The following is a 15,522-nucleotide window of genomic DNA, read 5'->3' on the forward strand; positions in this document are numbered from 1 at the left end:
GCCATCCAGTGCATCCTTTTGTCATGTGTCACCATAACTGATATGCTCGTCCAAACAGCGTTAGGTGAGGAAAGTGCTTTTGTGGGGATTTGTTTCTTTGATCATATGAATTCTTTTAATGTCAGTGGTCATGTTGAACTGTTGCTGACTAATGTCATGCAGCTATCTCATTTCCAAGACATTTAAGTTAGCAGTTAATGGAAATACGATGTATACTTCTACTCCAGGAGTAATTGCAAAAATCATCCCAACCTTTTTAAAGGATTTGTGCATGTAAAAAACACACATAATAAAAATGCTCTTCTCTAAGTTCCTAATGAAGAACAAGGAGAGACCTTTATCTCTATTAAACTTCAGTGTTAATGTCTAATAATTAAACATAGTCATTTTGTGTCATTTATATTGAAAGCATTTAAATAATTACTGAAAATGTGCTTAAGAATACGGTTTAAAAAGGAAAATTTCTTTTATTTTCACAGTGCATAAATAATTGGCACTATGGAATAAATACACTTCTTTTTCCCATTTTATGGTAACAGGATATTTTAGGTTAATGTTCTCCTGTCTTCTATATTCATTTCAGACAGATTTAAGAACGATTGGCAAGAAATTCCTCCCCAGTGACATCAATGGTGGAAAGGTGGAAAAGGTAGATATGTTTTTACTGAAATTTTTCTGTGTTCTGTGATATCTGTATGATGACAGCCTTCGAAGATGCATTAATCTGGTTTTGTCATTATTTCACGCACTAAAGATCGCAATGTTTGAATACAATTATAGGATAAATAGATGAGGGTTAGTTTGCCCACTAGACTTTATAAAGAGAGGACTTGTTTTTCTTTCACAACTTTGAAATGCTTAAATAAATATGATAATTCCTTACTTTATCACTTAAAAGTAATTTAACCTGTTTGACCTTGATGTCGTATCCAAGTTAACTTTTTCTTCTCCTTTATTTTTTTATTTTATTTTATTTTATTTATTTTATTCCTTTATTTATTATTCTTGTGCGAATAACAAAACAGGTTAGAAATAAAGCAAAGAAGCTGTATGATTATGACACGTAGTGGTACACCTTGATGCTGTGTTACATGACTTACTGATTCACATGAGTATAGCTATACGCTTGATATAATTTTCTTATGACTTTGTGCCCTGTAAGTAGTGTGGATAAACCAGGTTAGATGGTATGACATCTTATATGCTACAGAAGAGCATTACGCTCAAGACTTGGATGTGATAGATGAACATACAATATGTTTACATAAAAATTTGGCCCCTTCAGTGCACCCTTCCTGTTTGTTTACCTACACGCAGGTAAGAGAGTAGATAAATGAAGGAATTGTGTTTTAAACCCAGTAGTAGTTCTAAATTCAAAATATTAATTTTAAATATTGACAGTCTGCATTACTGATATAAAAGTTCTGGGGAAGCATATTTAATTACTGTTGAAATTCAAAAAGTGATAAATCAAGGCAGGTTTGTTTTAAGGGAACAAGATGGATTAGAAATGCTGTTAAGAGGTGTTCAGGTTTGGGGTTTGTGCTGATGATATTGTGTAAATGGAATGGTGACTGCTGTAAACACTGACTTCTGCAAGAACAACAGCAGGAACATTATTGTCAAATCTGAAGAGTACACTTGAGCTACTGTATTACTTGATCATAGTTTTTAGCCATGCATCAGTTTGTACATGCAACTTACTACGTACTAAACTAACTTTCTGGGAAAAGTTCTTTTAAACTTTATTTCCTATTGTGTAGAGCTATGATTTTGTTTGATCAGAGGTATTTATGTTTCCCTGATTGTAAGATAGTTTAGAAAGATCAGGCTTCTTCCATGTTAATAGAGACTGAAAATGCAGAGAGAAGAAAGGTTATTTTTTTTTTCCTGACAACAGCAGCAGGAGTTTTCAAAAGCTGGAGGAAACAGAAGAAAACTGTGGTCCCTAATGATCTTTAAGACAACTCTTTTAACAAATGGTATTTGTTAAATGTTAAGGATATACATACTTCAGTAAGTATTGATAAGGAGTCAATATGTTTTGCATGTCAAATTCTACTAAGATTTACTTTGTTCCTACTTTAATCGACTGTCTTTACTTGGTCATAGATCTTAGAAAATTATTCTTAAAAAAAAAAAAAACTAACAGCAAACATTTTCCCCCAAATCAAAGGAAACATCTACAAACCAGCTGCTGGGGGCTGATAATTTTCCAGGTTTTGAAAGGAAGTAATGATTGCACAAAGTCTGTCTGAAAATTACTTCTATTTGTAATTTTAAGCTCAGACTTTTAGTGTACTGTAACTTTTATTAGTGTAGTCTAGTTTCTTGTTTTTGAGTATCATGAAGCAAATCTGACTGTAAGTGCTACCATTTAGCTTGCAATGTACACAAATATCTGATGTTACAGATCTATGTATTTATGAAGGAGAATATTTGCTTTATGCAAGTAAATGCAAATATGATTGGGACAGGAGTGACTTAATATGATCTCTCAGTAGAAACTAGTAATTTGTGGTTCATAAATGCTTCAGGAAACAGTAGAAATTACATGCTCCTATTGCTCCTCTCATTCAAGACTAAGTTCAGTATTGTTTAATTGTATGGAAATACAGAAACATCTTGCATAGAAAATAATTTTATTTTGTAGTTTTAGTGTAATAAGTAAATATTTGTGTAAAAGCTGGCAGAGAATTATGGTGTGAAACATGAGTATTTGACAATTATAGGTGATTATCAACTTCAGTCATTAATACACAGGCATATTTTATTCATGAAGTTACATCTGTGCTTTGTGTGGCTTAAAAAAAATCAATATTACCAACATTAGCCACAAGATGGCCACATTTGCATAGGTTTTGAAGAAGCTGAACCCTCCCATCTGTGTAGATGACAATATACCATACATATGTGTTAAGTATTATTAATGGAATACAAATTCAAGGACTGTAATGTTATAACATGTAATTTAGCAATGATGTACATTTAAAGTTTTTTTATTTTTATCCCATTAAAATGGAAACATCCATTCCAGAAAAGAAGAATTCAGAAAGCATTTAATTTTTTAACTCAGAGAGGTGTTTTCTGACTACCACCACTTTGTTGGTAAGCAGTTGCAATATAAGTTGGCAGTGACTCTTAATTCCTGTTTAACGTTACTCATACACTTCCCAATTTCTGTCTTACTACTTACTCCAGTCTTGAGGTATGCATCTTTACCTTAGAGTGAAAATGGTTGTTACATCAGATCAGGTTGCCCAGCGCTCTGTTGACCTTTACTTTGAATATCTCCCATGATGGGGTAACAACCACTTCCCTGGGCAACCTGTTCCAGTGTTCCACCACTCTCATAGTAAAGAACCTGTTCTGAACATCCAAGCTAAATTTACTCTTCTCTAGTTTGAAGTCATTGCCCCTCATCCTATCACTACAGGGCTTTGTAAATAACATCCATCTTTCTTGTAGGCCCCCTTCAGGTACTGGAAGGCCACTGTTAAGTCTCTGCAGAGCCTCCTCTATTCCAGGCTGAATAACCCCAGCTCCCTCAGCCTGTCTTTGTAGCAGAGGTGGTGCAACCCTCTGATGGTTTTCATGGCCCTCCTCTGTACCTGCTCCATCAGGTCCATGTCCTTCCTGTATTGTGGGTTCCAGACCTGGACACAGTACTCCAGGTGAAGTCTCACCAGAGCAGAGGAAAGTGGCAGAATCACCTCTCTGGATCTGCTGGCCACACATCTTTTGATGCAGCCCAGGATGTGATTGGCCTTTTGGGCTGCAAGTGTACACTGCCTGCTCATGTCCAGCTTCTCATCCATCAGCACCTCCACGTCCTTTTCCACAAGGCTGCTCTCTTAACTCCTCCTTCCCCAGCTTCTCATTCATCAGCACCTCCATGTCCTTTTCCACAAGGCTGCTCTCTAACTCCTCCTCCCCCAGCCTGTATTGATAGTGAGGATTGTTCTGGTCCAGGTGCAGAACCCTGCACTTGCTCTTGTTAAACTTTGAGGTTCACGTGAGTCCTCCTCTCCAGCTTGTCCAGGTGCCTCTGGATGCCATCCCATCCCCCTGGCATATCAACACCACCACCCAGCTTGGTGTCATCAGCAAACCTGCTGATGGTGCACTTGATCCCACTGTCTATGTAATTGATAAAAATATTAAACAGTACAGGTCCCAGTACAGACCCCTGGGGACACCACTTGTCACTGCTCTCTATCTGGACTTCAAGCCATTGAGCAGTACAAACTGGATGTGACCATCCAGATGGGGGGATGGAACCCCACATGATGTATAAATTGTCTGATACGTTCAACGTTACTGTACAAGGTGTTCAAAGTGTTGGTAAGGGAAGTGAAAGCTGCATTTTTATAATGTAAAGACTCAGAACCTTAATAGTTGGGGTATGATCAGCCTTGCTACATAGGATACTTGATAATTTACTTTTTTTTTATTAAAAAAAATCTCACCTTTTTGTATATGATGCTCAGCATCTGAGTCCTAAAGAAGTTTCCGTTTGGCTGACTGATTTAATATGTAAATGCATCCATTAACCATAACCGATTCAATTTTTTGTTTGTTGTAGTATTTTTTCTTGTCTTTTTTCTCAGAATGCCACATTAAAATACCACACATAAGGAGTACTGTCTTAAGTCTTCTGGATTCACCTATAGTCCAGTGATGGTTGTCCTTGCTCTGCAAGAAGATTGACTTTAATTTCTTCTGTTGCTATGTGCTTGTTTTATGTGATGAGAGGATAAATGAGCTGGGACATGTGGATGCTCTAAGGTCTTGATTAAGTCTATAAAAAATAATTGTTGTGGTAGTGTTGTGTGTAGTTGAGAAAAGTACACACTTCCATTCCTGTTTTGCACCTGTTTTCTGAATCAATGTAATTTTCTTTGTTAAAGAGGCTCTTGTCTGTCTTAGCTCAACAAGTGTACAGCTCTGTTTTAGTGTACTGCATGCTTGATACTGACAGAAGACTGAATAGGCAGGTGGTGTGTATAGCAGGATATGCAGCATTTTTAAGTAACCAACAGATAGCAGTGTCTCTTGAGGTTTCTGGGTTCTGATCACATCTCTTTTAGAAAAAGCTGTGTTTCTAGTTACTGTTTACAAAGCAATTGTACTTGAAAGATACTCTTGATACAACTTTATAGTCTTCAAGGCTGTTTCTTTCTTAAGAATATTTGGTCAATGAGACCCTGCAGTACGACATGTGAAATCTGATCTGGACTCCCTAGTATATTGGAAGTGATAATGTTTGTGGTTTTGTTTGCTTGTTTAGCCCCCCCCAACTCTTCTGCTTCACTTTTTTCCCCACAGTTGGTATCATGGAGATGTGTGAAGCGTCACAAAGCCTGTTTCTTTTATTGTGCTTTAGAACCTTATAGTACGTGAATGACAGGAATTGAACATCACTGCCTGATCAAATAGCCCTTTCCTTTGCCTCGGGGCATCTCTTAGTGTGTCTAGATATTACAGTGTGTTTGCTTAATGGTCTTAACAGTTTCATCTTCCCTTCTTTGTATGCGTAGCTGGAAGGGCCGTGTGTTCTGCAAATACAGAAAATACGCAATGTTGCTGCACCAAAGGATAACGAAGAATCTCAGGCTGCTCCCAGAATGTTACGTTTACAGATGACCGATGGACACACAAGCTGCACAGCTGTGGAATACAGTAGCATGTCAAAAATAAGGTGAAAAACTTTCTTTTCAAAGTTTGGGTTTGATACTTACATGCCCTTAAAATATGGGAAACATCCTTAATAATATATGAAAACAAAACAGGCTTCCTTCTTGTATTTTGTATATAAAGGAGAACCTTAAATTCAACATGCAAAGGTATATGAGAATGCAATTTACAGTATCCTTTATGCTAAAATGCCTAATAGGAGCAACTGGATTTTTGCAGCCATTTTTGCAGAGTTGGAGTTGACACAACATGCAGCATTTTGGATGTGTGCAAACTTGATCCCAATTTGTAGTTTTTAGCTGTAGCAGATCTTCTGCTTGACTTCTGTAGCAAGAATTGTCACAGACCCAAGACACCTACTTTAATGCAACTAGTGCTGCTTTACCATGGGCAAGGCTTTAAATTGGAATGAATTAGTAAAAAAATTCTTCAGTTAAAAATGAAGGGTAAGAGAGCTAATTACTGTTGAACATGGGAATTTTGTGTGTGTTTGGTTATGAAGATGTTGAAAATTATCCCTAGTGTTTAGTCTCCTGAGTCATGGTATGCCTTTTTTGTTCTTTCTTTAAATTCAGGTTACATTGATTTAAAGAAAATATCTTCCTCTCTTTCTCTCTAGCTAGGTGCAACACTTGCAGACTTCATTTTTTAATGTTTTCTTTTACTGTTAAACTGCTCCATTTGAGCTGGAGCCAGCTTGTAGTTTAGAGTGACATTGTCTTAAAAGGTAGAACACTTAATGATATTTTGGTTTTAGCTTCAGCCAGCAGAACTTAGAATATCATGTTCCAATGTAAGTATGAAGAGAGCAGAAAAGGAATGCAGACACCTGTGTAAGTAGGTTCCAGATCACAAAATAAAGAACAGCCAGCAGAAGACATAATTTGAAATCTTGTTAAAATCTCAGAGATGTCTGAGATGACTTTGAGATATCTTCCACTAGTCTAAACAAATCCCTTCTTTAGTTTGGTATTGTTGAATTGGATTTTAACCAAACAGACAATTTGCAAACACTCATCTCTGTTGGAATCTAATTTGCCATATGGCATTTTTCTGTAATGAATGGGAAGTGTTCCAATAAAGCTATTTAAAAATACTATGCATACTGAAAGAATTATTGCAAAGGTTTCTGTTGATAATTTAAAAATATAAAATATGACAGTGTTGAAAGTATAGTAAAAGTAGAGTTTTATGTTTTTTGTGGCAAAATGTTAATAGACATATTTGAAATATTTGGCTTTGTTTCTGCTTCTAGCCTGAACACACCACCTGGAACAAAAATTAAGCTTTCAGGAATTGTTGAAGTGAGAAATGGATTCTTGCTGTTGGATGACAGTAACACAGCAGTTCTCGGAGGTGAAGTGGAGCATCTTATAGAAAAGTGGGAATTACAAAGGGTGAGGTAACACCACTGGAAATGCTTGTCTTACATGATGCATATCACATTTAATGACATCAAGCTTTAATGTGTTGAATGTGAATTTTCATGTGATAAGCTTTTAGAACTCTACTGTCCCAATATGTTTAGGGATGCAGCCACATAAATCTAGATAGATCTTAAGTATAATGTTGCAAATAAAGACATGAGAAGTATCTTTACATAAGAATTAATTCCTTTCATAGTTTACAGGGCTTGAAAACATTAAACGTATTAAGCTCATTGCAGTCATGAATGCAATTGTGAGTGGTTGCTTTCCTAAACACTGTTTGGTACCAAAATATTACAGAGTGATGCCTTTTACCATCTGCAGACCATATATTTTTGAGGCAAAAAAAATTAGAGTAAGCATGCAAAAATCATAGAAACTGGTAACCTTGAGTATGACTTCTGTGTTGTAGATTTTGTCAGTGATTTGTGTGAACGTGTGATTTAGGAAGACAAATTATCAGCCATAAGTGCTTGTAAGCCCCTTTACACTGTTTTAGCCCAATTCCTGTCCCAACAGAACAAAACAGGGCAAATGGTTGTGTCCCTGCTGTCATCAGTCCCAGACATTTGGCAGGTCACTACTACTGTCACATGCATCTCTCTGTTTTTACATCCATGTCTCTGAAACAGAGTAGCTACTTACGAATATCCTGGTCATTTCTGTGTAAAGTACTTCTTTCATTGTTATTGATGCTAAGTTCATTGTTGTTTGCATTTTATAGAGCTGAGCAAACTGGGACAAACTTTATTTGGATCTTGAGTTACACAGTGCCCGTTCTAGTAGAGTCTGTTTGATGACATCCTTTTTGTGCTTTTATACTTGAAAATAGTTTTTAAAAAACACTCCTGGTTTTAAATGAGGCTCCCTGTTTGATTAAGAAGGTGGTTCTGGGCCCAGCAGCAGAAACCTCCCATCTTATTGCATGTTTTTATATTTAGTATTAAGTCTTCTGAGTTAAGTCTGCTGTTAAAAATTGAGGGGGATGCATAGAACTTGTATTCTTAATGCTATCTAATTTGTAAGAGAAGGGCCAATAGGACCGGTTAGCTTTCTTGATGAGATTTCGCAGTCTGTTTTCAGAATTTTTCTGCCTGGGCTTTAGCAAATAGATGTTGCTTTCTAAATACTAACTTGTTTTTGAGGTCAGTGTGAAGAAATAACTCAGAACATGTTCTGCTTACAAGAAAACAAACCATTTAATAACCATTGCTGACTACAGCAACTTTCAGCATTTGTCAGGCAGTTTTCTTGGCTTTGTGCAGTACATTTGAAAGAAAATTAACTAAGTTTTCAATAATTTACTCTGGTAAGATAAAGTGTAGAAAGTTAACTGTTGCTTATTGCCGTCCCTTCAATTCTCTGATTCTGTCCTGCAGTTTGCCAGAATATTGTTTTCTTTTTCTCTTTGACCAGCTTATAGCACATGGTCAGGTTCCCAGAATGAGTGTAGCTATGTCAGAAAAGCTGTGGGTGACAAGAAAACAGTTGGACAGGTGAACCACGACTGGAAATTGTAGTTCCAGTTCTATATTTGGACTGACAGCTAGATAGATAGGGCTCAAGTCTATAGAAGCCAGATGCTACTTTGATAGCAGTTTCCTCATGAGCTTGATGTTTCTGTCCTGTTCAGAAAGCTTTACAGAAGAGAATAGTTGACAAATAAGCCAGATTGTCAACTCTGAAAGATATCCGAGCAAGGACATTGTCACTGCTTGTCTAATCTTGCCACTAAAGCTTAAATGAAATGCTGAACTGTTGCATAAGACAGAAAACTTCTATTTGTGTTACTTGCAAATTACTTGTTTTGAAGTCAGGGGTTTTTATTCCCTTCTCCCACAGTGTCTGGGGACTTTCAGTAGATGATGAAATAAGTTGCTTTTTTACTTATTAAAGAGAGTGCTATTAAATAAAATAATATTACAAAACTTTATAACTGAAGTTGTTTATCCAGTGTTAAGTAATTAATTTTGCATCTACAAGTCCTCTTCTAGTTATACAGTTAGATTGCTCTTTTGTTCCATTCAGAACAGTGCTTGAAATTGCTTTCTGGGGGGAATCAAGTTTCAGTAAGGAAAGGCTCCTCCTACAAATGCAGCGTATGTGGAGTGAGTGCAGTGTTACCATCCTGCGTGTGAATTAAACGTATTCCTTGTAGCATTCAGTTTTATCGTAAGGTTCCAAATAATTATTGCTTCATAGTGTTACTAGTGTTCTGATGATGACTGTCATGTTAAGCAGAGGATCAGTACTGGTGAGATATTGCTGGTTCTCTTCTTATGAAGGAATCACACTTTGTATTGCTGTTAAGCAAAATACCAGACTACATGTAAGTTAAGGCTGAAGCATGTTTTGCTGGTACTTAGGTTAGGCCCTTATATTTTTAAACATAGAATCTGTCAAGTTACGGATTATCTACAAGTTTTCTGGTATACTTAACAGTCTTCTGTTTTGGTGAAGATGATGCTAAATATTGAGGCTACCTGATGGAAAAAGGGAGTAGTTTTATGTAAACTTCCAATTTATATTAGAAGGGAGGGTAGGAGTATAATAGAGCATAGTATCTAGGAGCTTGGTCTCATATTGTAAAACTTTGTTTCTTAAGAGAGCCCCTAGGAAGTCTTTTGTCGTGATTCAAATACAGCAGGAAGGGTAAAAGAAGTATACTAAAAATTACTTTTTATTCGTGCAAAGTGGTACTTAATTTGCAAAGCAGTTCTCACTTCTCAGCAGACAGTACTACCTGGGAAGAAAGTGTCAAAGCTGCTATTTACCATTAGGTGGAGTTCTTTCATTCTGAATAACAATTTTGTGCAAAACCCCCGGTTACATCCCTGTATCTAGATGTTAGTAAATATGCCATCAATTTTAAGTGCTTTTTGCCATTTCCCAAATTAAATGTTTGAGCAGTAGTTTGGAATAGTCTTTTCCTTTTATGTGTTTCCTTGATGCTGGAAAAAAAAAAAAAAACAAAACCTGTGACTATAAACTTAAGAATGTTATTCCTGATTACAGGACTGGGGAAACTGACTATGATCAAATGCTGAAGTTCTTAGGCTGTAATATGAACTTTATAATTTGATTCAGTGCTGAAGTTCATTTCTGAATTGCCTACATTTCTCTGGATCCAAAAAGCAACAAAATAAGCCTAGGGTTTATTGGACCTAGAGTGCCTAGCCTGGGAAGGGAAGTGGCTTGGCAATGGAATCACTGTTACACTATAATTCAGATAGATAGGAAAGGTGTGAGCATGTGATGATGATCATCCCTTGGTTAGCTCATAATTCTTAGGCAGTGTTTTAATGAACTGACTGAAACTAAACCAGAAGAATTTTATTATTTCTGCACTTCTAAGTGCTCTGTTTTGAATTATTTATGGAAAGCTTTATCAGTGGTTTTTGCTCCAAGACATGAGGAAAGTTATGTGTGTATTTATTTTTTTCCCACCCTTGAAGGGAATTAATACCCATAAATGATTTAGAAAATGGTCTTTGATTTCCAAATATCAGTAACTGCCCAGGGGGGTTGTGGAGTCTCCCTCTCTGGAGATACTCAAAACCTGCCTGGATACATTCCTGTGTGACCTGGTATACATCATACTGCTCTGGCAGTGGGGTTAGACTAGATGATCTTTTGAGGTCCCTTCCAACCCCTAACATTCTGTGATAGTTAACTTGAAAAGAGTGGATGAAAATTTTGATTTGGGTATTAGTTAAGCAAATTAATCTCTTATTTTAATAAATTCTTGGATAGTATAATGGCTTAAAGCCTATTCAAGTGTATACTGCAGTTCTCACATGATAGAATTAAATCAGTTTTACCTCAGGGTAATACATATGCATGTCATATATAGCCTTAAGTAATTAAAACACTGTGTGCCAATGAGGAATAGCGAATAATGTATGTATGCATAAATGATGATACATGCAGGACTGTCCCAGTGGGGAAAAAAGGGAAAATACGAAATGAAGATGTTAAAAAAGATGCTTTACAGGAAATACATTTTTGAGGCATTTTAGCAGCATTAAGGACCTGCTCTTCCTTTTTCCATTTCCATAATCAAATATTTCTGTGTAATACAAAATACCAATTTAAAGTATGTACCACACTTTTTAGAACAGCATAGGGGAAATTTCCTAGTGGCACAGTAGTTTGTTTCCAACAGTTACGAAGAAATGGCTTTTAGAGAAAGCACATAGCCTGGAGCTCTTATGCTGTCTTGGCATCCAGAATTGTCATACTATATAGGAGGATACAGTCCTGATTGATGGTGTCAGTATTTGCTTATGCATGGGTTAATCAGTTTCACAGAATGGTTGAGGTTGGAAAGGACCCCTGGAGGTCATCTGGTCCAACCCCCTCTTCTCAAGAAGGGCCGTCTAAAGCTGGATGCCCAGTACCATGTCCAAGCAACTTTTGAGTATCTCTAATGATGGAGAGTCCACAACCTTGCTGGGCAACCTGTGCCAGTGCTTGGTCACCCTCATGATAAAAAAAAAAAAAAAAATTCACTGGTGTCCAGAAGGAAGCTCCTGTGTTTCAGTGATTGCTCCTCTCCTTTTCTCTTGTTCAGTCACTGGACACAACTAAAAAGAGCCTGGGTCTATCTTTAGTCTCCCTTCAGGTAGATTGGTTGGATTCCTCTGAACCTTACCTTCTCTGTGCTGAATTGGTACAATTGTCTTTTAAATATGCTCAGGCTATACTTTTACAACCTATAGTGGTAACAGGTTCACTGGGTGCTATGTAAAGAAACATCTACTGCTTTTTTATGTGCCACTTTGTTCTATCTGTGTAGATTTGGGTATCTAACTTAATTTTCTCCATTAGCACTATCTGTTGCCTTCATGATTTTGCAAATTTGCATAATTCTCTTCATAAGCCTACCCCTCATCCAACCTTTTCCTAAAGTGCACCAGAATTTTAAATATATCATTATTTTTTATGCTCAAATACTCATCTTGCAAGCCTTATACACTGTCTGAAATGGAGACATTTATGATATAATCTGTTTTCTGTTTGCAATGTGTTAATCAACAATTTTCTTTTTACAGAGTTTAGCAAAACACAATAGGAGTAACATTGGAACGGAAGGTGGCCCTCCCCCTTTTGTACCTTTTGGACAGGTATAATGCACTTCTCTTTGTCATTCTGTAAAAAATCTGTGTGATAATACAGGGACTTGATCCCAGCTAGATCAAGGTTATTAGACACCCTACAGTACAATGACTTGGATCTGAAGAATGTGCCTGTTTAAAAAACAAAACAAAACCCACCAAAAATGTGTTGATCCAGTCACTTTGCTGTGACAATTAATATTTTACGTTTTCTCCCAATTTCAAACTTAACATTTTATTTAGTATGTGGATCCTTTGATTCTTCTGGTCTGATTGTGTGGGTGCTAACATAGCCCCTTTTTAAATGTCAAAGGTATTTACAAGATTCCTGTTGCCTGCATTGTGAACTAACCTTAAAATGTAAAAGTCATTCTTCTTTGGCCTTTCTAGTGGACCAGAGGGGAGGGTACTCTCAGTGATAACATCTAGATGTCCTACGTGTACAGTTTTGCAATAGATAAAATTGTGCTTCTCTAATAAAAGAATATAGTTACTATTTTTTTTTTCAAGTGGGGGTGTGCAGAAGAGTAAATTACAACTTTCTTTTTCACTTGCAGAAATGTGGGTCTCACATGCAGGTGGATAGCAGAGAGCTTGATCACAGGAAGACCCTGCAAATGCCAAATACTGTAAAAACTGTTGTGGACAATGATGAATTTGAAAAACAGAGAACAGCTGCTATTGCAGAAGTAGCAAAGAGCAAAGAGGTTAGAATGCATTTGTTATGGCATTTTACTTACTGTGATTGATCTTTTCTTGTTAAGTAGTTCTTAAATGGCAAATGCTTTCTAATGTTTCCCTACTTATAATTCTACTCACGTTTGTTTAAAAATATTTGTCAAAAACAGAGTTCTTTTGGATTGATGGGTATGTTTTATTTTAATAAAGATAATAAATGTATCGTAATGTTTTATTGTAGGTACAATTCTGATTTGATACCACAATTAAAGTTGGGTTTACAGTTTAGCTAATGAGATTTGAGTAATAAATGCAGATTATGAAATTTCAGCTCTTGCTTTCTGCTCTCGGAACCCCACAATTTTCTGTGTTCGGTTTGTGAGAATAGCTGGGAAGTTCAGTTCTAAAGTGTCAGATTTTTATGTTCTCCAATGGTTTTCATTTTAGTTTATTTTTCAACTGTGCTTAGTAGGTCATAAAAACTAGAATTATATACCCTTTTTACAGCCTCATTTGGACAGAGGAGAAAAATACTTACCAAATAAATTACTCTTTTATGTGTGTGTTAAATTAGCTTTTTATTTGTTGATTTGCAAAGCATAATAAAAATACATCTGCATCAGATTTGCTGCACTTTTTGTCCTAGCTTAATATTAAGGCTTATTTTTTTAAGCCCTGTTTACTGAAATGTTATCTTTGTGCTTATCTAAAGACCAAGACATTTGGAGGAGGCGGTGGTAGTAACAGGAGTAATCTCAGTGTGAGTGCTGGAGGGAATCGAAACAGGGAACTGTTCCAGAAAGAGAAGATAACAAAACCTGAGGGAAAGAATGAAGGTGTCTACCGAGAACTGGTAAGGTGGAACACTTAAATTGAACCTTAAATGTGTACTATTGCAAACCAAACCAACCAACCAACCAACAAAAAAAAAAAAAGTAACAAAAGGTGAATCAAAAGACCCTGAAGAATAATAACTTCCTTTCAACTTATTTTGAAGTCTGGTTAGACTACTTAGGGTGCTGTTTTCACCTTACTGAGTTAGCTATGAGTTTCAATGTAATTTAAGTGGAAAAAAATTAAAATAGTTAACCTCATCCAGTAAAATTTATAACCAAGTCCTTGCAAAAGAAAAGTTGTAGTATATGTGATGTAGGACATCACATTATAGTTTTATTTTCTTATTTAAATGAACATAAAGATGCTGAACAATACCGATCACAGCATGGACTTGTGAGGGACGACGCTGGTCACCAGTCTTCATTTGGACCTTGAGCCATTGTCTGCTACACTCTATATGCCACCATCCAACCAATTCATTATCCACCAAACAGTCCACCCATTGAATCCATATCTATCCAATGTAGAAAAAAGGGTTCTCTATGGGGATCATGTCAAAGGTCTTACAGAAGTCCAGGTAGATGACATCTGTAATTTTTCCCTTGTCCACTGATGTAGTCACTGCATCATAGAGGGCTTCTGGGTGTTCTTTGGGATCATTGCATTGAACTTCTGTAAGATGAGCAGTCATCAAAGTTTCTGTCTTGATTGCTCCAGCAAGCAAGATGCTTATGGTAGAGGAAGTATTTGCTGCGAAGGACAACTCTGGAGAGCAATTTTCAAGTATGCAGTAACAGTTAATGATTCTAATTTCAGTGGTGAAGGCATCACAACAATGTAGTAACTCAGTAAGCCAGAATTAAAATATTCACTGGCTTATAAATATCACTTATTTATTGTTGAATATTTTCCACCTTATTTACTTTTATGAAAAGTTAAACGATGAGAAGAAAAAATGGTTCAGGAACAGTAACTACCTGTTACAATTTTGTTTGTATAGTATGTCATCATCCTGCTGCGAGGGGAGCCTTCAGAAATGTCAGTACAGAACTGTAGAAACACAGGTTGAAAGGACCTCAAGAGAGTCATTTAGTCATCCCTCTGCCCAGTCTTCTGCCTTGTTATTCTTGAAAACTATGTCTTGATGTAGATAGACTTAAAATGCCCCAATAAACCATCACACAAAAAACCCAACAACACTTCCTGCCCCAAAATTTAAGAAATAGTTTAAAGTATTTTTGTCTGTTTGTTTTTTTTTCTTCTGTGAACTGCAAGGAATTTTTCATGCATTGCATTGTAAAATGTAAGAGCTTCCAACTTACTGAAATGTAGTATTATGCCATTTTAACATAATTAGGTACTGTTTAGAAGCAGCAAATGTGACCCAGTAGGCCTATATAGAAAGCCTTCTTCAGTTACAAGTGATTTTTGGATCTTAAAGCAACGGGTAACAAATTCGTTTTGTGTTACTGGAATTTTGACATTACATAGGTTTGATTGATGACTTTCAAGTACATCATTGACTTGGCCTATATTTAGAAACAGTTAAGTTTTTTAGTTCATCTGGTATGTTACCTTCCAAGAAACCTGAAGCACTGTATCTTGTCTACAAAACAAACCACAGTTAAGTAGTTTTTCCTGTTTATTTGTAGACAGGCAATAGATTTCAGACATCAATCACCATCCTCTCTTAATGGCCCTTATAAAATACATCCTACAATTTTCTTCAGCTTTCCAGTTTTGTATAAGAGAAGCAAAATTTGTGC

General features: G+C 36.3%; 1 protein-coding gene across 2 annotated transcripts in view; it reads left to right on the forward strand.

The window, feature by feature from the left end:
• Window positions 1-15,522, forward strand: part of TDRD3 (tudor domain containing 3) — a 113,101-nt gene that overhangs the window by 61,362 nt on the left and 36,217 nt on the right. For both annotated transcript variants that reach the window (XM_054381639.1, XM_054381644.1), the window contains exons 3-8: window positions 584-649; window positions 5,541-5,701; window positions 6,953-7,094; window positions 12,179-12,250; window positions 12,799-12,948; window positions 13,632-13,772. In XM_054381639.1, coding sequence (XP_054237614.1) covers window positions 5,628-5,701; window positions 6,953-7,094; window positions 12,179-12,250; window positions 12,799-12,948; window positions 13,632-13,772 — 579 coding nt within the window. In that variant the 5' untranslated portion in view covers window positions 584-649; window positions 5,541-5,627. The remainder of the gene's footprint in view (window positions 1-583; window positions 650-5,540; window positions 5,702-6,952; window positions 7,095-12,178; window positions 12,251-12,798; window positions 12,949-13,631; window positions 13,773-15,522) is intronic.

This window comes from Indicator indicator, chromosome 1 (genome assembly GCF_027791375.1).
Source record: "Indicator indicator isolate 239-I01 chromosome 1, UM_Iind_1.1, whole genome shotgun sequence".
NCBI classification, from domain to species: Eukaryota; Metazoa; Chordata; class Aves; order Piciformes; family Indicatoridae; genus Indicator; species Indicator indicator.